We start from the raw sequence: 26,475 nt of genomic DNA, 5'->3' as shown, positions 1-26,475 counted from the left end.
CAATTTTTAGCTCTCGGTTTTTTCTCTTAAACCTGGCCGTCAGCAGCTACTGTCCGGACTATGCATCCCTGGCTGATTCAATTCAGTGCAAGTCATCAGAGTAAACTCAGGTAATGACAAAAAATTTACATAGTTAATTGTGTTGTGAAATATTGGATATTGCGGTTATGCATGTATATACATTGTATATATAAAGAATCCTCAATATATTTATAAATAAGTATATGTTTTGGATTTTTGTAGTGGGTAGATCATTTTGACTTGGTCATTTTATAAGTAGCTCACATGCGGAAAAAGTGTGAGCACCCCTGCTTTAAATGAACATAAAAAAATCATGGAAAGAATTTCCACGTGATTAAATTGCTTTATTTTAGCACCATGCAATTCTGTTACTCCAACTTAATCCACTCAAGTTGGACCAACTTAATTAAAGATTGATGAATCAACGTATTTACTGCATTTTGATCCAATATATTTTAATAGTGTTGATCCAACTTAAAGATTTTTGTTCAAACTCAATTCAGTAGGTTTTCTCCAACTAATTTACTAAATTTGGTCCCAGCTTAAGTTAATTGAGTTGAACCAACTCATACAAATTAAGTTATTCCAACACAAGTCTTTAATGTTAATAGAAAGCAATTTAATCACGTGGAAATTCTTTCCATGATTATTTTAAGTTAATTTAAAGAGTAATTTTTTGGAGCATTTAACAAAGTCTAGAGTCTCGTTAACATACATTTCACTATTACATCTAAAAGGTAAATAAAAATTTGTCATACACATCTTTTTGTTTTCTCCAATTTATTGTATTTATAGCAAATTTCACATAACATGTGAAGAATACATCGAATGCAAGTTATATCACAGAAAAAAAGTAGTGGAGATGGTGGAAACTTAACCTGTTCAAACCATTTTTTAACTACAATGAACAGCTGAATCAAGTGATTTTGAAGGTCAAAGAGATGCACTTTCAAAAAAAACAAATATCACCAATTTTGTGTATCTCAAAATGAATAAAAAATGCATTGTATCATCTGTCTGCAGTTCTTTCTGGTGCATGTTCCAGATACATGGTGTAGCTGTTGTATTGGCAACATTTCTCAACGAGAAAGAAGCGTTTTGAGAACCTGTACTTTGTTGGATAGTTTGTGTGCATCCAACTCCATAAGAATCTTCTGCAGAACCTCAAAGGTGTACCTGAGTTCCGGAGGGTAGCTCAGGTTCAGTGAGTAGACCAGACCAAGCAACATTGCCACTGCAAAAGCTACACTGCCCAACTCACCTATCACTTCCACCCCCTCTAGAACAATCATAACATCCTGAGGATCATCGCCAGGCTCCGCACCCTCTGATCGAATGACACAGATTCCAAAGACTGTCTCTGCTATGGCAGTGGCGATGCTTTTATCAACGTTCTGTGACAATTTAAAAAAAAGAGAGAGAGAGATAATTAATGTAAAATACCTAAAAGCTTTATTAATTGAAACTTTATAATAATGTAAATGTAATCAAAAATGACTGCCTGATATTTTTTCTGACTCAAGACAATCTAATTCAATACCTCAACAAAGTCCTGTCTTTTAAGATATTGAGTTAGGGGTGGCTGTGGCTTAGGAGGTAGAGCAAGTTGTGTACTGGATTAATCCTTGGGTTCTCCAGTCTGAATACCAGAACTAACCATGGGTAAGTTTAAGTTACTAAACCCTAAGTTGCTCCTGATACACTCATCAAAGTGTGAATGCTACATAGAAATACTTGTATGAATGTGTGCGTGAATGGGTGAATCATTATATGATATTAGTTCTGTGATGATATTATTTTATGAGGTTAGTATAAAACACTCAAGAATGGTGCGTGCAGTATCTAGTGAGAAAAATAAAGCCCTTACTTTTCCTATTTTTAAAAGGTAATTTTTAAAGCCACAAACTTCTTGCATGTAGCTTTTTATATGTAGTTTGAGCCTATCTTTGATCATCTCCTTAGATAAGGATAACTGCAAATTAACATACCAGGTAATCCTTCACCAGCTTCTCTGGATCTTCATTCAGGTACACGCAAAGACCTTTGAGGATGCATTCTCTTCTGACTTCAACAGCAGCAGTCTTAATACACAGAGGGAAAATACATAAATTACACAAATATACTCTATCTCACTCTCCACACATAGATATACACACACACACATATATATATAACACACATATATAACATACACATATCTAGCAGTGGGGTTAAAGAACATTTTGTGAGAAATTTAGAGGCTATTGTTCTGCAATCTTTACCCCTTTGGAATAGAATAGTCTTTATGCATTTTAGACAAATCTGTCATTGTAATATTATTTATTACTTTGTCTATGAGTTTAATCATGCCATACCATCCCCAATTCAAGAAAGTTTGGATGATGTGTAAATGTACATACAATCAGAAGGCAATGATTTCCTAGTCTCAAAACTACATGTCACTTACAAATAAACATATAAAATTTTTAATCTGGGAAAATTTGATAATTTTTAAGAAAAATATTAGCTCATATTGAATTTGATGAACTGGCCTGCCAGCTCTCCAGACCTCTGACCACCCCCATAACATTTGAATGAGATTACATTCTTCTCCCAAAAGTCGAGCAACAGAGGCCTATACTATGAAGCGAGTTCAACATACCCAGGGTATCTTTCCCTTATCTGGATTAACACTGGTGATCAGGATATGCACTCACACGAAGTTGGTTATGAACTCGTTAACTTAACCTAGGATTTCCCCGGCTTGTTTCCATAAAAAGGGTGGTGTTAGCTAGGGCTGGGCGATATATCGAGTTCTTTAAAAATATCGATATATCTTCATACGAGATATAAGATGTGACAATATCGTTTATATCGATAAAGTCTATGTTACGTTATAATTATACTTGTGGAGCCGCAGGTTTGCCTCTCTTTCGTCCACTTTTGTCTCTATGCAACGTTACTCGGCCTCGCCTCTCCTTCACTGAACACAACTTCCCCTCCCCCATAGCTTCACCTGCAGGCAATGACAAGATGAAAGCGGAAAATCTCCGTTAGCGAGTTACCGCGAATCGCCCCGTGCGTGGGGCTGGACGGCGTCAACGTGTTAGCGAGCTAACCGCGCTAACGACATGCATGGCCTAAAATCCTTTCATTTTCTCAAAAATCGACAGTGTATGAATGTATGTATGAATTCTGGTTGTGCTTACTGACCGCGAACCGATTTTATGTGGTACACAGCGCTCAGCAATCTGTCAAAAAATGTTTTAATATGACTTTGCTAAGCTACGGAGCTGCACCGCTTGATGGATTGTCGGAGGATTACGGCTACCGGGGAGGAGCCTCGCGGAGTAATACGTACTGTGCTTCAACGTAATATTACCGTACTGTGTGTGTATAAGGACCACAAATGGCACCTGTTCAGAGACGTGGTGCAGCTGTGAAATCTGTCTCTTTGTTATTATGCTCAGCGTCTATTAGTTTACATTTTGACTGCACAATTGTGAGCTTTTTGTTATGCACAAAAACAACATTGTTTTCTTTTATTTATGGACCATGATTATTTAATAAATGCTGATAATTTATTTTTGAGTAATTTCTTCATGTACATCTACGCTGTATGTAAATAAAAGTGCCCGTGTGACATCTGGGACACAGTGTGACTAAGAACTCTCTTTTTGTTCTTAACTTATGGCTTTAAAAAAATATCGAGATATATATCCTTTATCGCCATCCAGCTAAAAAATATCGAGATATGAATTTTGGGTCATATCGCCCAGCCCTAGTGTTAGCAATATCTAACCAATCTAAAGGAGCGTTTCATGGGTCATATGACTCTTCTTCCATGAAATAATCCCTACAAGTGTACTCTAGGGACGTTATCAGATAGGGATTAACAATCTATAAAGAAGACTAAAATATAACAGTAAAAAACACCCATGCTGTTTAGGGACTAGTGATGAATGGTGCAGCAAATGTTGAATCTGATGTTTTAATAAACAGAGCAGTAAAATAAACATTGTAGTTCCAGTAAATTATTTGCTTAAAGTGCTGTTGTTTATTTGTAAGGTGATATCAGCACATTAGGGTCTGACAATTTAATCTGGGCTCACTTGAACACTAAAGGTTATCACGCAGCCTGATAAAGGAAACATGGAAATCACATTAGCTTGTCTCCATATCAAAGTGAAATTAATGTCACTGAACAGATATTTAAGGTGAATTACAAATTTAACTGGTTAGTTCAGCTGCAGTTTAAGGAGAATAAAAATGACTCAGCAGCAGATTAGAATCAAGTACAAAAACATTTACAAATGTTTCTAACTCACCAAATTTCTATGTTTATTTGTAAGTAAAAGATGGTTTTGAAATGCAAATCACTGCATTTTGGTTTTAGTTACACTTTACACAATATCCAAACTTGTATAAATATATCTTGTCATACCTGGGTTGCAGGTGCCATGATGGTCTTAATGTTTCTCCCTTGCATTCCACCCTTCTTGGCATATATCTTCATAAAGTTTGCCGAATAACTATCCAGCTGGGAGAAGAACTTAGACTGCAAATGGATTGTTGTAATCCTCTTGAATTCTGCACTCACCTGCAAAAGGCAGAATAATAATCCAACAGACAAAACTAATAATAAGAATACATTTATAACTGAGATTTACACAGCACCTTTAAAAAAAACCCAGGATACTTAACAAAGGCAAATACAACCACAAATAATTAACAGAGGATTGTGTTGTCATTATTCAGTCCACTTAAAAGTGAGTCAAGTCTGTTCAATACATGTGAATGCATAATCCATTAATTTCTTGTATATTAAGTTCCTGCATTCATATTTGTAGCTGAGCTAACACAGGCTGCTTTAGCTGACCTTCAGTAAATCCCATGTGGTCACAAGTTACTTTTATATAATAATCCAATGGAAGCAAAATATTGCTGTTGTTTTAAACCCATTCAATTACCTCACACACATGGAAGAGAGCTGGCCACCTCATTTTGAAATCAGCAATCATCGGTGCTTCACGTACTACCTCTTGCCTTCTGAGAGCAAAGGTCTTCTCCATCATTGCAGCCACCCTGTGGTCATTGTTTTTTTTCTTAACTTCTGACAGGAGGTCCACTCTGATTTCTTCCAGTGTCTCTGCAGTTTCACCAGCTGGATAAGTGGGGCAGTAATTCACTTCAGCTTTTTTTGGCTTCTTCACGCCATACGCAGGAGTACATTTGCCATCAGGTTTATGTTTTAAGGAATTCACAGTAACTTCAGGGCAACCAAGCCGTCTAAGCTTAGTTCGGTAGTTAGCAAGTTTATACTTCAAGCTTGTTTTCCATCCGCCATATCCAGTGACTGAACCAGGCTCTTTCAAACATGGATGGGTTGTTACAAGAGCTTCTGCGACCTCATCAAACTCCCTGTCAGAGAGGTAGACCTTGTACTGAACAATTGTTTCAGCTAAACCATCAAGAATGGCAGACTTAATTTTATGATCAGGATTCAACAAAGCTCCAGTTTCTTTGAAAGTAGCATTGGCCCTGTCCAGCTGTAGTTGAGTATCATAAGAGAACCGGGGAATGGGGAAGACATCGGGCCATGCAGTGGCTCTTGAGGACGTAGATTCAGGAGAAGACAATATATCTGTATCAAATGAGTTCCCAGGAGATGAAATGGATGAGGAGTCATCTAGAGTGCGGGAAGTGGCAGCAGGTGAGTAAAGAGGGATCAGTGGCTCACCAGGCTCGACAGGCGCAACTGAGCTAAAGATGATCTTGATGGTACTTTTGTCCTGGATGTCCGACATTGACTCCAAGTTGGTGAATTCATTCCCAAATTCTGCATCCATGAACTGAAGTCTGAAGTCCCCATTAACTCCACACTGTCCCTTTATCTGCTGAACTAGCTCACTGACAGACTCTGGCATCCCATTTGGAAGGATCAATCTCCGGGAATCATTTTCGGAGAAAATGATTCTGAGTTTCACCATTGCAGCCATTTCACAACAGCCTAAAAGGGTAAATCTGATTTCAACAAAGCAATTCGATAAAGGTGTGGCAGGCTATGTCCATTAAAACTGATATAAATAAAATAATGCCACATTAATTGTCAATACATTTTAGATTTATTAGACTGCCTGTCATAAAAATGAGTTCATTCCTGTAATTGGGACTCTTTCCTTTTCAGTGAGTTCAACATTTTACCATGTTGAACAGGGATGAAGAATTTCAAAATGAATTATTCACATTTTTATAATCAAATTTAAACTGGAATTCTCTCAGGAGTAAAATTAATAAAGCATAACATTCTCTTCAGAAATTAAAGTAAATAATTGTAACTTGGCATCTTAATAATAATTTGCTTTACCATTTATTTCTAGTTCTAGTTCTGTAAGATAATATATTGAAAATTAAATGCATAACAACATTAATTGTACTATAGCAATAAAAATATTTAGATTATAGAGCTTATACAGATTATACAGCTATGGCCTACACCGAATATTGGCTGATGATTTAATAACTATGTTAAGCACTGTGTGTGTGTGTGAGTGTGTGAGAGAGAGAGAGAGAGAGACAGAGCGAGAGACACACACACACACACACACACACACACACACAAAGACAGAGAGAAAGAGAAGATATTATGACAAACTAATAGTGACTAAAATGATATATACATTATTATACATGCAAAAGATAACAAACCTTATATTACATGTATGTGTCTTTTTAATGTCACCAGTCTTAGAGGCCCAACAAAGTAGTCTGCCAAAGGGTATTCATCGGCAAGTTCACCAAGTTCAATCAACACAGTCTCTCTGCTTGGACATGCAGTCAGCTCAAAGGCTCTGAAATGTTCCCTGTACCAGCCAGAAAGCCTTCTCACTATGAAACACAAGCTCTCCTGAACAATACAAATCTGAACAATCTCTCCAAAATCAGGCAGTCCGCCTGTACACCCATGAGCAACTATCATCCCATTTCTAAAACTTACACCTTTGCTTGACACACACTTTGCAAGGTGGACTTCAGATGTACCAGGGAATTTCTGTGCAATAGTCTGAGCCATTTCTTCTTTCAAAACATCAACAGGAACTGTTGAGACATTTGTGACCTGTAGAGGATTTTTTTTCAATACTAGATGACCTCAAGTGATATGAAATCATGAGCTGATGCTTAGTGGCTAGCGAAAGGGGCACATTTTTAAAGCAATTGGTGTGGCGCACAACCTGCTTAAAATAACTGTGCTTGGCTTCAAAACGCATTGTCCAGAATCCTACAAGAGGCCCAAACATCCTTATCAGATGAGGATAGTGCTCTAAGTAATGATGTTTTGGGAGCAGATGCACACCAGGGAAGAGTTCTTGGTGCTTTTGTCTGTGCTCTGAAATTTTTGCCTGAAGATAAGCAATGGACTCATCTGTGTGTGTTGGAGCAACCACAAGCTCGACAATGTCTTTCAAGTCCATCAGTATTTGCCATGCCATTTCACCCTCTGGAACCAGATGCCCAATTATGAATGGGAGCAGTCTTAACAGAGCCCAATTTTCATGGGCATTCCCACCTATTGTTGGCTTAGTTGAAAATGTGTGTGTGATCACATGTGGCCTATTTGTCTTGTCAGCCCATTTGTACGGAAAATGCAGGATGGATTTGTTGAGGGTTTCAAGATTAAAATATTTATTGGATATCAGCGATGCCAAACAGCGTCCAAGCTCCACCGGCACTATGCCCTCAAAAAGATCATGCATAATATCTGGAGGATAACCTGTGTGAACATTGAAGTGGGCAATATTTTCACTGATAACACAAGGCCTTTTCACTCCAAAACAGCTCGTACCAGTCTCATGAGCTAATTTTACATGAGAGTCATGGAGTTCTTTAGTCCTGAGTGTAAATGCACCTGATTTTACCTCTTTTGTTTGGATTTCTGTTCTGGTTCCTGTGCAAAATCAGCAAATGTACCCACTAGAAAAGCTCTCAGTAAAACCAGCAATACTGTGAGCCCCCAGATTATCTGCTACAACAACCTGAATTGTGCCTTTAAGACATCTGCCTAGTAATGGAATGAAAATTCCCTCTTGCTCCAGAGTCTTCACATCTTGAAGAAGAGGTTGCATGACACGGCAATAACCAAATTTCTTCACATCATCAGTTTTACACAAGACTGCCAAGTAAATTGATGATAGTGATGAATGTGAGCCTATAGGCAAATTACTCACAGTCCAGTAGATGCCACAAAGCTTATGTTTCCTGCGAGAGGTACCCAAAGGATTGCAAATCTCAAAATCATCTATGTATAAACACAGTAAAATTCTCATCTCATCCCCTGACAAAAAACTGTTTTGCTTGAAGTATGAACCATCCTGAGAAGAGTTGTAAGTATGGTGTTCACTAGTCCCCCTATTTTGGGCCTTGTGATTTTCAACTAACCTGTCCACAACACCTTTCCTGACAAAGAGCTGCTGCAAAGACTAAAGTACAGGCACGTACTGAAAACTCCTTTTTTCCTTGGCATCAAGAATGTACTCAATGGGTTCTACAGTGTTAAAGCTTTCTTTATAATACTGGTTGCGGATGTAAGTTGAGCTCAGGGGTCCCCCCTTCTCGATTGCTTTGAGCAACGGGTTAGATACACAGATAGCAGTGGCTACCTCTTCTAACATGGACCTTTCAGTTGTGACACTGTGTTTCTGAAACACCCTTTCTAGAATTTCAATCGAGAGGGGCAGTGTTGCTGAACTTAAGTAGTGCAGTTCTTCTAAGAACTCATCAATTTTTGTGCCTGGCACATGTGCAAAATGCTCCAACTTGAGCAACACTGCGGCAAAATTTTTCTCAATTACTTCAGGCAAGTTCTTAGCTACATCTGAACCGCTACTTGAACATGCACTGTCTGCTGAAACTGCAGACACTTGATTACCTGCATCTTCCTCAGGATTATAAGAGGATCCTTGTGAAACTTGTGTGATTTTAACTACACCGGGCTTGAAGTCTTTGAATGTATGTGGGGTGTGTTTCCTGTTCTTGTGAGAATGAAATGTTCCATATATATTTGTGTGAAAAGTACAACTTTCAAACATACAAGTAACGGTTTCACTACTTTTCAGATGAGTGCCAATGTGTAAAAAATAAGACTTCTCTGTTGGAAGATTGCTACAGGTGCACAAATGACAACTGTATGTTGATAATTGCTGCAACCTCTGGGTGTTTGTACAAAGCATTAAATGTCTTAAAAGTACATGGGCAGTCTATGTGTGGGCATGGGTAACGTGGCATGTGCCGGTGCTGAAGTCTAAAATGTTTTAGTAGCTCATATCTACTACACTCAAAAAAATCAACTAGGGCATGTGTTTGATTAACAAAGTAGTAATATGTTTACATCACATGAAGAAATCATTTTTATGCTCATTAAATGATTCATTCTTTTTTGTTGAATATAAATTAAAGAAAACTTTGATGAGTTAAATTCGTTCATGGCAATCCAATGAGAATGAGGTCCATCAAACCAACGACTCTGATAGCGTCATGTATTGCGCATGCTCCACGCCCACCGGATGCGGAAAGGTCCGTTGAGAAGTTAACGAGTGCACGTGGAGTTACTTCTTTGGCATACCTGATAGTGAGGTAAGTAATATTTCTTGATATATTTATTTAGGTTAGTGGTGTGAGAGATAAATACTAGTAGTTAAAATTTTTTACCTGTGTAGTGTGGAGATTTAGAGGACTTTTATATATAGCAGGGAGGTTGTAGACCCAAACATTTTTCAAATGTAAGTCGGTGAATTTGATTTTTTTTTTTTTAAACTTAACCGGAGTCGCTAATTGTTGCAACAGAGCAAAAACTGATGAGGTTATTTTGGTAAGTTCGTTTTTTTTTTTTTTGTTTCTGTCAATTTTGAATGAGGTGTGTTTCATGGTTATCTGCGTGGGTAGGACTGTTTTTCTTCTCTGGAGTTAGCTAACTTTGAAGAGCGGGAAAGCCGCGTAGAGCCGTAACGTCTTCGCATATAGCTCCGTGAATGACAGGTTACTTTCTGCTTAACCGGAGTTGGTGATTGTTGGTAGTAGTGGTAAGACTGACCGACATGGTTTGGGTGATTTTATGAGTGTTTTATGATGCTCTATCTAAAATTCCTGTTTTTGTCAGTGGAGTTTAGTCGCGGGCAACCGCATTAACTGGATTGATGAAAGGTTTAATTCAACTAAACCAGCGTTTAGGGGAGTTAATAACAAGGAGTAAGATAAAATCTGTCACAATAATTGCATGTGCATTTTCTTTTTTTGTAATATATTCACTTAGTTTTCGAATTCAGAATGATTTAGGTGGATAATTGTTCGGGTTATAGTTTCTCTGGTGCTCTGCATTAAGGCTGACTAACGGTGCGTTCACACCGAACGCGATAGACGCCCCTAGCTGATCGCGTGCACATTTGCACCTCGAAGCGCGCCCAGCATGAACTGGTCGAGCTTTAAGATATGCAATTTTCACGCGTATGAAGAAGAGATCTGGGAGGAAGTAGTGCCAGACGGTATGTTATTAAAATGGCAGCTGTCAATCTAGCGTTTGAAGAAAGAGTCTCCCTTCTCTATTTGCTGTGGAGAGCAGAGCAGTGCGTAAAGGACGTCCTCACGGTACCTGGGTCCATCAGGTCTTCCACAAGCGTGAGCAGTTTGGTGAGTTTCACCACTTGCTCCAGAAACTGCGTCTGGATGATGGCCGCTTTCAGCTGTACCACCTTCTGTCCCTTGCCGAGTTTGAGGAGCTGCTGTCCCGCAGATTTTACCAGCTCGAGCGGTAGACGTGATAAGCGCGAATGCACAAAATGCACCACACAAACTGCAGCGCGTATTTTACTTCGCGCTTCAAAGGCGTCAGTCGTGTGAATTAGGCAGAAAAGCGTTTTCTCAATGCAACTCTGCTTCCGAAGTTTAGCTGGACCCCCAGTCGTGCTTCATCGTGCTCCTCCATTGACTTTATATGTAAACCTGAAGCTCTGGTCGCGTCTATCGCGTTCGGTGTGTACGCACCGTAACAGTCTTCACATTTCACAGTATGTAGATATTAACACAAATTTGTCAGAGTAATAACTTTGTTTTAATTAATTTCTCTCCCCAGAAATACATCACGAAGGTGTTGGTAAATTCACTAAAGGACAAGGCCCAAGACAAAAGTCAGGCAGCATTGAATGTGAAAAAGCCTAGAAGAGCAGAAGTCAATTACTGTCCGCAGTCTCCAAAAGGAGAAACCACTGACAGCCTGGAAAAAGAGAGAATTGCACTGCTTTCAGAGGTTCAGAAGAGAAACAATGACAATATAGTGACAATGAAAATGCAGAAGACTTTTTCGTACAGAAGGCAAGAAGTTATTCAAGGACAGCCCTTCATTGCAGATTTTAAAAGCAGATGGCCAGCTCTGTTCACCGAGAAAGAGGTGCATGTCCTATATGTCTAGCTTTATGTCGCAAGAGTGTGTTTATGGTTGACCAGTTATTTCTTGCTTCACTAATATTGACATAACATAGTGATAAAACAGCTAATAATTCCTGGTATGTCCTTCCTCTGGTGCATATTATAAGTGCATTGTTCATGTTTTTCAGATTGACACGGAATTCCTGCACATATCGACAGTACCGCTGCTATCTAGATTCTTTTATGAGCTAGACTTGTACACTCCACGCATGATGGAGCTCTTTCGAGGCAAAGGTGGGGTGGCTGGCAGAAAAATGAGACACATCATGGTGGCCATCTCCAAGGTGGGTTAGATCTGTGCTTAAGAACTTTTTATGCCCATAATCTGGCAATTTTATGAGCAAAGATATCTATACATATGGTAGGCAAAAGTCCTAAGAGGTGTGTGAATGGGTGGATGACTGGATATGTAAAGTGCTTTGGGGTCCTTAGGGACCAGTAAAGTGCTATATAAATACAGGCTATTTAAACAGTTTCGAAAATGTGATTGGGTGAATGAATTGTTGTATAAAGGCAGCTTTGGGTGCTCAGAGTAGAAAAACGCTATATCAGAACCAGTCTATTTACCATGTGGCCTTTTGGACTCTTCCAAACTAAGTATTCCTTTTTCAAACTGCTGCCTAAAAGCTAAATATTGTCATTATGGATTCCCTTTTTTCTTAGGATGACACAATACATACAAGACAAGCATGCATCCTGAAGTCCTTGTGTGTCTACCTGAATGAAGACCATGAGAAACTTGTGAAGGAATATACGGTCAGTTACATTCACAAGTTGTTCTGTGTTATGTAATTTGCTCCAGGAGTTATGGGTAATTTCGATATATGAAATTGTGATTTTACAATTTTACAATTGGTCCTTGTTTTGTTGAATTCCTTTTTTTTTCATATCTAGACTCAAACAAATGTATTATTATATTTTACGTCACAGAACACTGAGGCCAACACTGAAGCCATGCAACAAACTGTGATGGGAGTGTATGTCATACATCAGGAGGGTGCGGAGCCTGGAGATGACCCAGAGAACATCGGTGTCCTGATTGAAGGCGTGGAGGTTCTCACTGGTTTGAGGAGCATTGCAATTGCTTGTGCTCTGTTATTTGGACTGATATACTGTCTGAACCTAAGCTACCCACCGGAGCTCAAATGAACTTTTGAAGTCTTGCAAAAGATTATCATGAAGCTGGATGGACAGAGGTTGTCATCCAAGGCACAGTTCCTAAAAAAACAAACTAATGGGGTGAATGAGCTTGAAACAGACTCAGGCAAGCCAGATATTTCTTTTTTTCAAGGTTTCTGCAATGCAAATATGTGCTTACTGTTTTAAAGTTTAAAATTGTAAGTTATAAAATGTTCATATAAACTATGTGGTTTGCTCTGTGGCTATTATACAAAGATTGTTCGTTCATAACTTAAAGTCTTATACACTTGAAGTGTAAACACTGATTTTTGCCAGATGGCAATTGTTACAAAGGCAAATGCACACTGGTTTTCACAAATTGTTTGAGTGGAGCAGTTATGCTCAAAATTGAATGTTTTCTCCACACGTTAAATAGCATAAAGTCACTATTAATGGATACAGCCTTATTAAATGGAGGACTAATGTATGCAAGCAACATAGTAATGTTGAATGTTATGTCTGAGCTTTAAATTGTGTTAAAATTCATATTGTTGTTTGCAATGCATATTTTACTACATTTTACCAAAGTTGCTTTGGGGATAATATTTTTTTGTCTGCAAACTATTCAACAGACTTATTTCATTTTTATTATTAGGGTTAGGGTTATTTTATTGTATTTTTTCTTTCTCTTGATCTGGAAGTTCTGTGGTCTTAGTATGAGATGGTTAAAGGGGAGAAAGCTAGGCTGAACTGGGATCCTGCCAACTGTTTTAAGAATGTTCAAGCAAAATAAAAGAGATGGTTTTGCAAGTTATCATTTATGTATGTTTCATTAATTTAATTTAAATTAATGTTTACATAAGCAATACAAACACTAACTGAAACATGATTGGTGTAAGTACTACAGACATAAATTACATTTGTTCATTCAACAAGATTAACATTGGTGTAACAAACAAATATTTTACTAGTTCATGTAACAAGACTACAGCAGGCGGTGCTGGACCAAGGCCAGGAAGATCGTGAAGGACCTCAGCCATCCCAACAACAGACTGTTCTCTCTGTTGAGGTCAGGAAAGCGATTCCGCTCCCTGAAGACCAACACAGAGAGACTGAGGAGGAGCTTCTTCCCGCAGGCGATACGGTCTCTCAATCACACCACCACACAGTACTGACCCACACATATGGTTCTTACACACACACTGGACTTTCTGGACTTTGGTTTTGCACAACACTGGTCACTATATTCTTCATTTCCGGTTAATACTTGTACAGCTGCTGTTATTGTGTATATATTTATTTATATTTAGATTTCTTCATACATTCTTATATAGTTCTATATTGTGTATTGTGTATTTTGTTGTAGTTATTTTATTTTCAACTTTAATTTATATATTTATCTTTATCTTATTCTTCCCAGTTAAATTTACCCTTCATTCTAATTTGTGTTGTACAATTATTTCATTTTTAACCTTAATTTATATTTTATTCCTTCCTAGTTAAATTTACCCTTTTTAATTTTTCATATTTATTTCCTTTCTTATTCATAGCCTTTTCCTTTTTTGTTTTCTTTAGGTCACGAGCAGTTGTCCAAGCATTTCACTACATATCGTACTGTGTATGACTGTGTACGTGACAAATAAAAATTTGAATTTGAATTTGAATTTGATGTGCCAAAGTGTTTAAACAATATAACATGAATTTAAATTTATTTAATTAGACTAACTTGGTAAAAAAATGTTAACTGAATAAAAATCAAATTAATTGAATGTTAATGTTTAAATTATCAATCAATCAATCAATCAATCAATCTTTATTTATAAAGCACTTTTCATACAGAGAAAATGTAGCACAAAGTGCTTTACATAGTTAAAAGCAGCCCACCCCACCCTCCAACTCACTCCCCACACTCTCAATACACATATATCCCCCCACCCACACACACATACACACACGCGCACACTTAAAGAGTAAAAATTGGGCTGGGCTCGCATGAGCCAAGTGAGGAAACACTATAACAGGGAGCCGTCTGCACCGGGAGCCGGTCACAGACCGCAGCCTCCAGGCTGGGCACACAGCAGGAGGGAGGCAAAGGAGCCCCCCAGCCAGGCTGAGAGGACCCCAGAGACCCAGCAGCCACGGTCAATAACAGCCCCGGTGCAGAGAGCGCCCTCCGAGGAAACACTGGAGATATGACGCAATACAATATATATAGGGTAAAATGATAAAATAAATAAGAACAGGATACAATATAAATATAAATAGAATAAGAAGATTAAAAAATGAATAAGAATAAAATCAAACAAATATTAGGTAAATCCTAAATTAATAATAGAATAACAGGATAGAATAAATAAGCATAAAATAAATAAACGCTAAGTAAAAGCTAAATTAAAAAGGTGGGTCTTGAGCCTGTTCTTAAAAACATGTACGTTCTCTGCGGCCCTGAGCTCCTCCGGCAGGCTGTTCCACAGACGAGGACCATACCACTGAAACGCTGCCTCTCCGTGAGTATGTGTCCTGACTTTAGGGACAATCAAAAGGCCAGTACCAGAGGACCTCAGGGTCCGCGAGGGTTCGTATGGTAAAAGCAGATCTGAGAGATAAGAAGGCCCAAGACCATTAAGACATTTAAAAACCAATAAAAGAACTTTAAAATCGATCCTGAAACACACGGGGAGCCAGTGCAGCGATTCTAAAACCGGTGTAATGTGGGCCCGCCCTCTGGTCTTCGTCAGCACACGAGCTGCCGAGTTAATTATGTTACACTTACAAACATATTTAGTGTTGAAACAACACAATCAAGATGGATTGATATAACATGATTTGTTTAGATGGAATATAGGTGGCAAGATGAAATTAAGTTCATCCAATGAATTATTTTTTTGAGTGTAGGTAGAGATCCACTACACACCTTACAATGCCACATCCTTCACTCAAAGGTTAAATAAATAAACAACAGGCTAATCTTCATTTAAGTGAACCCTAAGTAATTAATGACTGGACTCAATCAATCACTAAGACCCTTTCAATGTTTTTAGCCCAACTACATTCAAATCACAAACTTGATAATGGCCAATGATCCCTTTCGACAATGGTCACTTATGGGGTTGGATGGCAGCTGCGTCCTGAAACAGATTAGATAAATCAGTCCCACAAATTTCAAATTAAAAATGATCACCTTACCTAAAATACCATTTCACAATTAAACATGTGTTATCTTAACAGGAGGGCACTGCAAGTCTCTAAGTTTATTAAGTAGACAAATATTTTATTTCAAAAAAATAAAAAAAACAGAAAAAATATCAGTTCATGTTTGGTCTTTCCTCCTCAGTGTACTAAAAACATATATCAATTGTTAAGTAAACTACTGTGGAACAATTGCAACTTACAAACTTACACATTTAATCAACCCACACATAAAATTTGTATTTATCACAACAGTTTCTGTGGTAGGGTCCAACTAGCTTATTTGCAGAGGTTAAGTTATAAGCAATATCTACATTTGAAGTAGCTATGTCTTTCATATTAGGCTTTTATACTTGTGCTAGCTTGACATTGTGCTATATTGTTGTACTAACGTGTTAGCTAGCGAAAATGGCATAAACAGACAGATTTAAAAAAAACAACAACAAAAAACAAATGTGAATAAATATCACTGAAAAGAATAGACAAACTAATGATATCTTTGCACAAAAAGTATTTTCATCTGGATGGATGAAGACAGATTCACTCTTACCTTTCCAAGATGACCGAGAAGCAAACCATGTGCTTTCCTCCCTCCTGTTGTTTAAAATCTCACGTGATCTTGTGATATCGCGAGTCTTTAAGGCAGCTAACCACTCTTGTTAGATTTTATCATGTCATATCAACAAGAATAAATTTAAGAGGTGCTAAGTTGGTAAATTTCATGTAGATCTTATATGATTTTATTACGTTCACCTTGGAAACATAAATTCATTGTGTTCAAATTACATGTTAGAGTCATGTAAATGCAATAACCACCAAATTTTACTTTTCTCCTCTAAAACAAGGCACTTTTGAAAAGACCTTGCTATATTGTCAAAAAAATAGTATTCAAGCAGAGAAGAGAATGGTAGCACCACCAAAAGTTCAAAAAACAACTGTTACAAGCTTCTATGATAAATAGCATTGCCATAGATTTAGCTGATAAAGAAATACACAATTGGATATATGAAAAAATAATATGTTACCTTACCTGAAGGTGTAGTTTTATCCAAAAAGTACAGAGAGGCCAAGAGCAGCTGCATTCATTTAGGTGATCCTGAAAGAGCGCAAAATTTTCAAAGAAGGCGGACCGTTGTGTAACTCAATAACTTTGTGTTCTTGTAACAAAGACTGCTTTGAGAGAAAATAATTTAGGTTCACCACACGAATAATAATTGCAGTAACGCTGGAGTGCTACATTTGCGTTGAGTGAGATTAAAAAAAATGTTTAAGCCTAAAGAGGGACTTGAATTTATTTCTTTGAGTTTACAAATACTTAAGTGCAAAAATGTACTCCTCCTACCCCCAGTGCCCCAACAAACTCATTCATTTTGTGTTCAGAATCAGCCTCTGCTGGTTTAGAATAATTTTAGGTTTATACAAAGAAAATCAAATTAATTTGGTATTTTTTAATTACATTTATGAACAACTAACAAAATTTGTATGTGTTCTTTGAAAGAAGGACCTGAATCTGTTTTTTGAGTGTATACAGCTTGGAGTAAGACAACATGCATGAAGAGGATGATGTGGACAAAATACTCATTTGCCTAATAATTCTGCACTCCCTGTAGAATCTGCTAGAGCTATTTTTCAAGTTTGGGGGTTAAAGTTTCTATTACCACTTTGTACTTTACCTTCCACATCTGCTCTAGTTGTTCCGTCAGCCCCTAGTACTTCTTTGTTTTCTCACGCATCTTTTTCCTGATGTTCCTGTCTGCTCGGATTACCACATCTATCACAACTATGGTCTTCTGGTCCTTGGTTGGCCAGCAGCTGCTGCTTGTTTGACAGGAGCTTGAGATCTGACAAGATATTAGCCTTGTTTTTCTCAACCATCTTTGGTGGTGTCTCCTATCAGGACTTGGGGATTTCTAATCCATATTTGGCACAGATGTTCATGCACAATATCCCAGCCACTTGGTTGTGCCTCTCAATGTATGTGTGAGCTTGCGTCTTACATTCTGCTACTACGTACTGTATGGGATAATCAACGAAGCACCTTTGTGCAGTCTGGGACTTGGCTTCTGTCAGCTGTGGTAGACTCCTGCCTCAATATATCTGGTGCTTATGGCCCATGGTTGTGTGTCTATGATCAGAGCTTCTGTAGTGTCCCGTAGGTCGGCCATTTGTATTTTTGGTTTCTTGAGGTCAACCACTTCATCTATCCATCAGCGGTACACCTCATGTAGGGGCTTGGTCGTATGTGATAGTTCCTCATCCCCATCAGTCTTCAGCTGCCGTCTTCCTGATGTATTTGTGGATGCTCCAGTTTCATGCTGGATTGCGGCTATGAAACTGACTATTCCTCGCCCCCCCCCCCCACACACTTTTTACACTTTTTATACTTTTCTCAGACAGGCATGAACATTTTCACACTTTTCTCTCTCGCCTTGAGGCGACTTTTGTTGTGATTTGGCGCTATATAAATAAAATTGAATTGAATTGAATTGTTTAAACACTCTATAAGTTCAAAGAGTCGCTTCACACCACAAAGCTGCTAAGTTAGACTGAATCACTCATGCAGGTGCAGTTAGGTTGTTGTTATGTTACTGAATGAATCTGGAGATGATCCAAATATTGAGGACTTTTTTCCTGTTTTTTTGAGGTCTGAGCCAACGTCTCAGTAACTGTTCTGTTAACATTTGATACTATGCTCTGTGTCTTTACTCACTAGTGTGTCTAGACTTTGTGGTTAGCCTGATTGCGCTACTGTACTTCTGGGCTCAGTTTTAGCTACCCATAAGGAGAACTGAGAAATAAAAGCTACAAATTAGCATGTGAGAGCCAAAATTCCCTAGCTGGGTTACTGTTTTAGTCCACTGAGGTATCATGATATTTTGTGTACAAACTGAATAATGAATACTGTTAGAGTCATTTGTTGGTTTTAATGCTATTTATATGCTTTGATTTTTATTAGTTATACCAGTTTCAACCACTACCACCACTCCCTGCAGCTACCTTGTTCACCTATAACATATCACAATCTTTGATCCACAAAATATATGTATCATGAAAATTTGGAACCATGACAGCTGTACTCTGAACATACATTGGTTTGTAAAGTAAATGTCAAACATCAGAGACAGAACAATGAGTAAAATATACTTTTGAGCCGACAACAGCTTAAGAATGTGATACTTCCTTCACTACTATCTTACACACACATGTTGAAATCTTGCATGCTGTGCTAAAAATGTGAGATAACATCAAGCAGAGGAGAAATAAGCAGTCACAGGACATCAGCAAATATAGACTCCGAACACAGTGTCTTCCTGCACAACTTCATATTGCCCTCACTTTGACAAATACTTTGCACTGTCACACATGCCATTGATCCGTGGTGAGATAAATCCGCATCCCATTGTTCTTGAACGCTTGAAGTCTCCCAAGAAATGAATACTCTATGCTCAAGTGCCTCTGCTGGCTCAGGCCATTCCCCAAATTGCTGCCATGGCTAATTCTGGATTCTTATGACAATTCAATATCTTTATGACGCTATGCATCAGCATCACTTTTAAGTTGTAAATACTGCTAAAATGTTTAATCACTCAGCTCAACCTGTGAAGCTCAGTAACCACTGTGATATCTCAGTTTTTTTCTATATGCCCCCAGATCTGGTGTCTGTTACTGTTAGACATCTTTACAAATGTTTTACACACAGCTTGCATTCAATGTAAGATTCCTAAGTTGGACGCTAATAGCAAAGGAAGTGCATTAATTAAACTAAATTTAGTTGTCTGTTTTCTGGATATTAGAAGGTTGCCACAAGCCTTGTTTTTTTACCACCATTGCCATTAGTCATTCCCAGTTCTACCTCCTGTTGTTTATCATGTGACTACTATGGGTATGCCACTCTGAGAGAAATATTAAAGATACACATCAGCCAGGCCCTTTCCTCCCTTGTTTCTAGGCATAGCTAATTTTTTAAGACAAATTCAAGCTTTCTTATCTTTTCACAAAATGAGCCAAATACAATTTATCTCTTCGAAGAATAGCTGAAGGAGTTCAAGTGGTATAAGACAGTAGAGACAGCCAGGTTTTCTTCTCTTACAAACTGAAATATTGCGGCAGTATTTCTGTTTGGATTAGGACAAGCCTGTAATAATGACTTATGTATGTTATAGATTGGCTGTATGTGACATTATATCCGTTTACATATTAACTGTTCAGATTATAAAGACCTGAAAAACAAAGTCAATTACTATTATTTGTTCTTTTGTGAATAGCATAAGAACTCAACACCCTTCATCTCAAGTCCCTTTATATAATAAGATAAAGACCCAACAATATGAGATAGAGAACTCCAATGATCTCTATCTTCTATTGTGAGCACTTTGGAACTGAACAATTCTCTTTTAACAACAAGAGACCACCTGCAGAATTAAGGATCAAGGACATCAGGCCGCAGTCTACAGTGTGGATATGGACATTACATTTATTGCACAAAAGGGCGAGAACAAAATGGTAAAATGCAAAATGCATCCAGGACTAAAACAACTAGATTGCACTGCTAACACAATAACAAGAGAAACATATGTTTGTCCTCCTTAGGATAGGGATTTGTGTTCATTTGTGAGACTGTAGGCTCAGATTTATATTATTAAATGGTAATTATGTGACAGTGAGTTTCAGTTCATTTCACAGAGAAATGTGAATGTAATGTAATGAATAATGTAAAGAAGTACTTTTTCCTGGAAGTAATTAAGTAACAGAAGCCGCCAGCAGCCTAGGGCAATTGCATTGTAACTAAGGGAGGATTCAGGGTAACCTGATCCAGCCCTAACTATATGTTTTATCAAAGAAGAAGGTTTTAAACCCTAAAACTAGACACCCTCTCTATTTTGAAGCCCTAAAAGTAGAGAGGGTATCTATCTCCCAAATCCAACTGGGAGCTGGTTTCACAGAGGAGGGCCCTGAAAGCTGAAGGCTCTGCCTCCCATTCTACTTTTAAATACACAAGGAACGCAGAGCCTGGTGGAAGGTGACGGAGCGACGGTAAGTGACGAGTAAGGTAAGCGACCCATGTTGTAGGTGACGTCAGACGCTGGAGAATTGGCAGAAAAAAAGCAAATGGTAGCATAGAGTTTAACAAAGGTTTTTCAAGCTTCAGTATTACCAAATATACTAATCAATTGTCATATAACTAACAACATCTGTTTTATCATCTCTAACACCCTGGAGGACAACGGGGAGAGTTTAGACGCTCTCCAAGATTACATCGACCGCTGTTTTCAAGATTTAGTAATGAAGAAGGCCCAGAGTGCATCCTCCCCGGCCAAAATTGAGACGCCGTCATCGAAGAGATGTCGCCCGGCAGACTCCCCCGGTACAACATCGCCTGCCGGCAAAGACATCGCAGACATCCTGGAGTCAATCGACAAGCGATTGTCCAGTTTCGATGCGAGGCTGTCCCTGGTGGAGATTTTACACCGGGAATTTAAATCTCTGAGAGAATCCCTGGAATTCAGCCAGCAGCAGGTGGAAACGCTTGCCGCTGAAAATGCCACGCTACGGGAGTCGGTCAAATCTCTCACCGATAACGTGACCCAGCTAAACATTGAAAATAAAAAAATAAAAGAGTCCGTTATCGATCTACAAGCCCGTAGCATGAGAGATAATCTTGTGTTTTCTGGTATTCCAGAATCTGCCGGAGAGGACGCGGAGGCAACGGTGAAAAGCTTCATCAAAATCCACCTGAAGCTGCCGGAGGACACCGTAAAGAACATTGACTTCGATAGAGTACATCGCTTGGGGGGCGTGAGGTCGCGGACCGGGAGACCACGGCCTATTGTGGCCAAATTCGGTCAATTCAAACAGAAGGAACAGGTGAAGAGTCGCGGCAGAGAGCTGAAAGGAACGGACTTCAGCGTGAACGACCAGTTCCCCAAAGAGATCCTGGAACGACGCAAGGTCCTGTTCCCAGTTCGACGTAGCTTCATCCAGAAAGGCTCCCGTGCTGTCGTCGCCGTGGACCGGCTCTACGTGGACGGACAGCTCTACCGCGACCCCGGCACCACACCGTGGTTATATTGACTGCACTCCAGATAAGAACCCGCTACACTCTTTTCTTATTCATTCACACTTTCTCCTTTAACATGGGTTTAACCTAGTAATATCAATATGATGTCATAGCAGATATAACACCGTCACCCTCCGTCATTGCTTTAATTGGAATGTTTCCGTTTCGTTTCGTTTCTTTTTTTTTTTTTTTTTTTGTTGTTGCTCACAGTTCATGTGGTTTCTTTCTTTCTCTTGTCTTTCACTGCTGTGGTCACCTACTTCCCCACTCACCTACAAACAACACCCTCTATTTCTCCATATTTTCACACCACGATCACGCAAACACATCCGCTCAACGGCAGCATATTCACAACAGCCTCACAGCACGCACAGACTTGCAGGACACATAACACAAGCCACGCTTGTTCATATTAGTGAATATTCACACACATAGTCAGAGTCCTGGAGCCTCTCACCACACTTTTTTTTTTCCTCTCTCTCTTTCTATTTACAAACAAGGGATGTTTCCACATTTTCTCCACCTGTCTAAACGAAACACCCAGCGTACATCATTAGACATACACACACAATTATGGGCATGCTGAGGTTTGTCACATGGAATGTAAATGGAGCTGGCACCAGAGGAAAGAGGTTAAAGATATTTAACCAGCTTTAAAAACTACAGGCAAATGTTGTTTTATTACAAGAAACTCACAGACCTGTCACAGGTTTAAACGAACTTAAAACACCTGAGTTTCCTAACGTGTTTGCAGCCTGTTATAATTCTAGACAAAGGGGAGTAGCAATTTTAATACATAAAAATGTTAATTTTACAGTACTCGATACAGTTATAGATCCAGAGGGTAGATTTCTAATTATTAAACTATCAATATTGAACAAAAAACTATGTATTGTAAGTATATATGGTCCAAATGTTGATGAACCCTCATTCTTCCACGGATTTTTTAGTGCACTCTCTGAACACCTCGATTGCACACTCATTCTTGGTGGTGACCTCAACCTTGGACTAAATGAAGAAATGGATAGGCTCAACACAACAGGAACTCAGCGCAATTGGCAATCCACAAATATAATCAAACAGTATATGAGCGAGTTTGGCCTTCGCGATGCATGGCGCTCCCTTCACCCCAACAGTAAGGAATATACTTTTTTCTCGCATGTTCATCACTCTTACTCTCGTCTGGATTATTTTCTGGTCAGCAGCTCACTGCTGAGTGACATTTCAGACACTGAGATTCATCCTATAGCTGTCAGCGATCATGCTCCTGTATCTTTAACACTAATGCACAAGAATAATACTACGCCAAGTAAAAACTGGAGATTTAATACATCATTGCTTAAAGATGAAGACTTTATTAAATATTTTAAAAAGGAATGGACTTCATATTTAGACTTTAATGACACTCCCGGAATATCTGCTTCTGTTCTATGGGAAGCAGGGAAAGCTGTGATGAGAGGTAAAATAATTTCTTTCTCATCACACAAAAAGAAAGAAGAAAACAAAAATATTCAGGAATTAGAAAAAACCATCAAATCACTAGAAGAAGCCTACGCGTGCGACCAAGATCAGGAAACATTGAACAAAATACGCAAGACAAAACTAGAATTAAATGAAACTATTAATAAAAAAACACAATTCCTGGTACAAAGACTTCGCTTGCAGAATTTTGAACACAGTAACAAATCAGGTCGATTTCTAGCTAACCAGTTAAAAATAAATAAAGAAAAAACAATTATATGTGCTGCTAAAGATTTATCGGGGAACACAATATATGACCCTGGAAGAATAAACAACATTTTTAGGGATTTCTATGAAACTTTATACTCACCACAAATAAACCCATCTAAAAATGAAATTGATCTGTTCCTTGACAACGTAACTCTTCCAAAATTACTGGACAGTCAAGCAATGGAACTGGATTCGCCACTGACGCCAAGTGAACTCCAGGAAGCCCTGATAAGTATGCCCAATAATAAGGCTCCAGGTCCAGACGGCTTCCCTGCAGAATTCTACAAAGAATTCTGGACAATTTTGGCACCAGTATTCCACGGAATGTTGCAGGAAATTGAGGAAAATGGCAGACTACCACCAAATATGAATTCTGCCAACATTAGTCTCCTGCTAAAACCAGGCAAAGACCCTTTATTTCCCTCAAGCTATCGTCCAATTTCTCTTTTAAATGTAGACCTTAAAATAATCTGCAAAGCTCTCTCAAAGAGATTAGAGAACATAACCCCCCTCTTAATTCATCCTGACCAAACTGGTTTCATAAAAGGTCGGGACTCCTCAACAAACACTCGTAGATTACTTAATTTAATAGACTACTCATACAATAAAAACATCGAAACCATAATATTATCTCTAGATGCAGAAAAAGCATTTGACAGAGTTAACTGGAAATTTTTATTCGCAACTTTACACAAATTTGGTTTTGGAAACTCTTTCATAAACTGGATAAGAATATTATACAATTCCCCAACAGCTCATATCAGAACAAATGACCAGACATCCTCCAGCTTCTGTCTCCTGAGGGGCACCAGACAGGGATGCCCACTCTCCCCTTCACTTTTTGCAATTTTTATCGAACCTCTAGCAGCAGCATTTAGACAGGCTACAACAATTAAGGGCATAAAATGTAAGAACGTAGAACATAAAATCAGTCTCTATGCGGATGATGTGTTGCTTTTTCTGCAAAACACACAAACCAACCTCTCTGAGGTAATTACTCTAATAAACTGGTTTTCAAGAGTTTCAGATTATTCAATTAACTGGTCAAAATCTACAGTTCTCCCCATTAACTGCTCCTTCCATAATTCTTCCTCTGCCCCACTGCAATCCGGAAATATTAAATATTTAGGTATTAATGTTTCTCCTAAGCTTTCAGACTTAACTAAATTAAACCACATCCCACTTCTAAAGAAAGTAGAAGGCGATCTGACTAGATGGAAATCTTTACACATATCACTCATGGGAAGGGTCGCTACTATAAAAATGATGATCTTGCCAAAAATAAATTACGTATTTTTGATGATCCCTAACAAACCATCACAAGATTGGTTCAGATCTCTGGATTCATATATTTCCAAATTCCTTTGGAAAGATAAACCCCCGCGTATCAGCTTAAAAACGCTACAAAGAACCAAGGATAGAGGAGGATTAGATCTGCCTAATTTTCACCAATACTTCTTAGCCAACAGGCTTCAGTTCATCTCAGAATGGTCAAAACATACCTTCTTAGATGAGCCCTGGCTAGATGTTGAACAGGCACTATGCAAGGATCTAGAGATTTCAGACCTACCATTTATTAGCTCAAACATCAAAAGACATGAATGCTTTAAAAGTATCAACATCAGCTTCTCTCTGACAGCATGGTGGGAGTTTCTAAAAATAACGGCGTCTTCATTAATCCCATGCAAACGTACACCTATCTGGAATAACCCTGACATATTACAAAACAATAATATGATTAATTTCCCAGAATGGAGTTGTAAAGGAATTAAATACTTAGAACATATATTAGAGGGAACAGAATTTATTCCATTTGACAGACTAGTTGCACAATATGGGATCAACAAGAAAAGATTTTTAGAATATCAACAAATTAAATCCATAGTAAAAAAGAAATTTTACCTCAGTCAAGTTGAATTACAAACACCACCAAGTGCGGCACATTTCCTTACTCTTAAATTCCCCAAATTATTATCTAAAATATACAGAACATTTTCTAAATTAGATGAATCAATATCCCTTCCTATTGCAAAGTGGGAAGCAGATTTATCAGTCAGCTTAGACCAAAACTTCTGGTCTCAGGTATGCTTAAGAACCTTTAAATTGATTAAAAATCCCAGTCTGCAATTAATACAATACAAAATACTACATAGAGTGCACTATACAGGTCATCGGATGTTCAAGATGGGCTTTACATCTTCCAACAACTGCTCACACTGTCAAGGCAATACACCAGACAATTACATTCACGCTCTTTGGTTCTGTCCACCAGTGCAGAAGTTTTGGCGCGAGATATGTGAAGACTTATCAAAGTGTCTGAAATGTAACATTCCAACTTCCCCCTTAGTGTGTTTGTTGGGCAGCTTAGATAATGTCACTTCAGAAAAGAATATAGCCCATATGGTTTTCACTGCCCTATGCATAGCCAAGAAAACTGTCCTCATGAACTGGAAAAATAAAAACAATCTTAATTCTAACCAATATAGAAATTATCTATTAGATTACATTAGTCTTGATACAGCCTCTGCCACGACATCAGATCAATTGCTCTGGGCTCCTTTGATCAGCTCCATTACCTAGTGGGGGTGGGGGGTCATAGTTTGGTCCCGCCTTCACTGTTGTGATTGGTGTGGGGGTAGGGACAGGCTTAGGGCGTCGGGGGGTTCCCCGGAGGCATCTTCCTTGGGGGGGCTCAACCTGGGGTAGCGGTCATGTCCGGGTGGGGGCTCTTTTGGCTCTCGGGTGACTGTTTCCTCGTGGCTGCGTGCAGCGGGGCTAGGGGAGGGTCTGTGCTGACGGACGTGGGTTACTGACCTGGTAGCCTGTCTGCCCCTGGGTGGGTCCGGGATGGGCGTGAGGTTCTGGGGGCGCTCCATCTCTGGGCTGGGGCCCTGGCCGGGCCT

General features: G+C 38.7%; 2 protein-coding genes across 2 annotated transcripts; one reads left to right on the top strand and one right to left on the bottom strand.

The window, feature by feature from the left end:
• Positions 1-1,100: 1,100 nt before the first annotated feature.
• LOC146696512 (uncharacterized) lies at positions 1,101-5,084 on the bottom strand. Its single transcript, XM_085474129.1, has 4 exons — positions 4,971-5,084; positions 4,445-4,600; positions 2,010-2,102; positions 1,101-1,415 (listed from the first exon to the last, which is right to left on the bottom strand). The coding sequence occupies exons 1-4, from the start codon at positions 5,073-5,075 to the stop codon at positions 1,101-1,103; spliced, it is 669 nt and encodes a 222-aa protein (XP_085330255.1). The 5' UTR covers positions 5,076-5,084.
• A 6,533-nt stretch (positions 5,085-11,617) lies between these two features.
• On the top strand, positions 11,618-12,695 carry LOC146696511 (uncharacterized). Its single transcript, XM_085474128.1, has 3 exons — positions 11,618-11,759; positions 12,139-12,231; positions 12,406-12,695. Exons 1-3 carry the CDS (start codon positions 11,685-11,687, stop codon positions 12,622-12,624), a joined length of 387 nt encoding a protein of 128 aa, XP_085330254.1. The 5' UTR covers positions 11,618-11,684; the 3' UTR covers positions 12,625-12,695.
• The last annotated feature ends 13,780 nt before the right edge of the window (positions 12,696-26,475 follow it).

Source organism: Copadichromis virginalis, linkage group LG12 (genome assembly GCF_057382275.1).
Source record: "Copadichromis virginalis isolate Kocher_CV1m ecotype Utaka linkage group LG12, C_Virginalis_male_GT1.1, whole genome shotgun sequence".
Classification (NCBI taxonomy): Eukaryota; Metazoa; Chordata; class Actinopteri; order Cichliformes; family Cichlidae; genus Copadichromis; species Copadichromis virginalis.
The sequence above is the reverse complement of the archived record's forward strand: the minus strand, read 5'-3'. Positions and strand labels throughout refer to the sequence as shown.

Bases quoted from the DNA above. Each gene is read 5' to 3' on its own strand.
- LOC146696511 (XM_085474128.1), top strand. From the start codon at position 11,685: ATGATGGAGCTCTTTCGAGGCAAAGGTGGGGTGGCTGGCAGAAAAATG. The intron at 11,760-12,138 runs GTGGGTTAGATC...CTTTTTTCTTAG, and splicing joins TCATGGTGGCCATCTCCAAG to GATGACACAATACATACAAG. The intron at 12,232-12,405 runs GTCAGTTACATT...TTTACGTCACAG, and splicing joins AACTTGTGAAGGAATATACG to AACACTGAGGCCAACACTGA.
- LOC146696512 (XM_085474129.1), bottom strand. From the start codon at position 5,075: ATGATGGAGAAGACCTTTGCTCTCAGAAGGCAAGAGGTAGTACGTGAA. The intron at 2,103-4,444 runs GTATGACAAGAT...CTGTGTATTAAG, and splicing joins TCATGGCACCTGCAACCCAG to ACTGCTGCTGTTGAAGTCAG. The intron at 1,416-2,009 runs GTATGTTAATTT...AAATTGTCACAG, and splicing joins AGCTGGTGAAGGATTACCTG to AACGTTGATAAAAGCATCGC.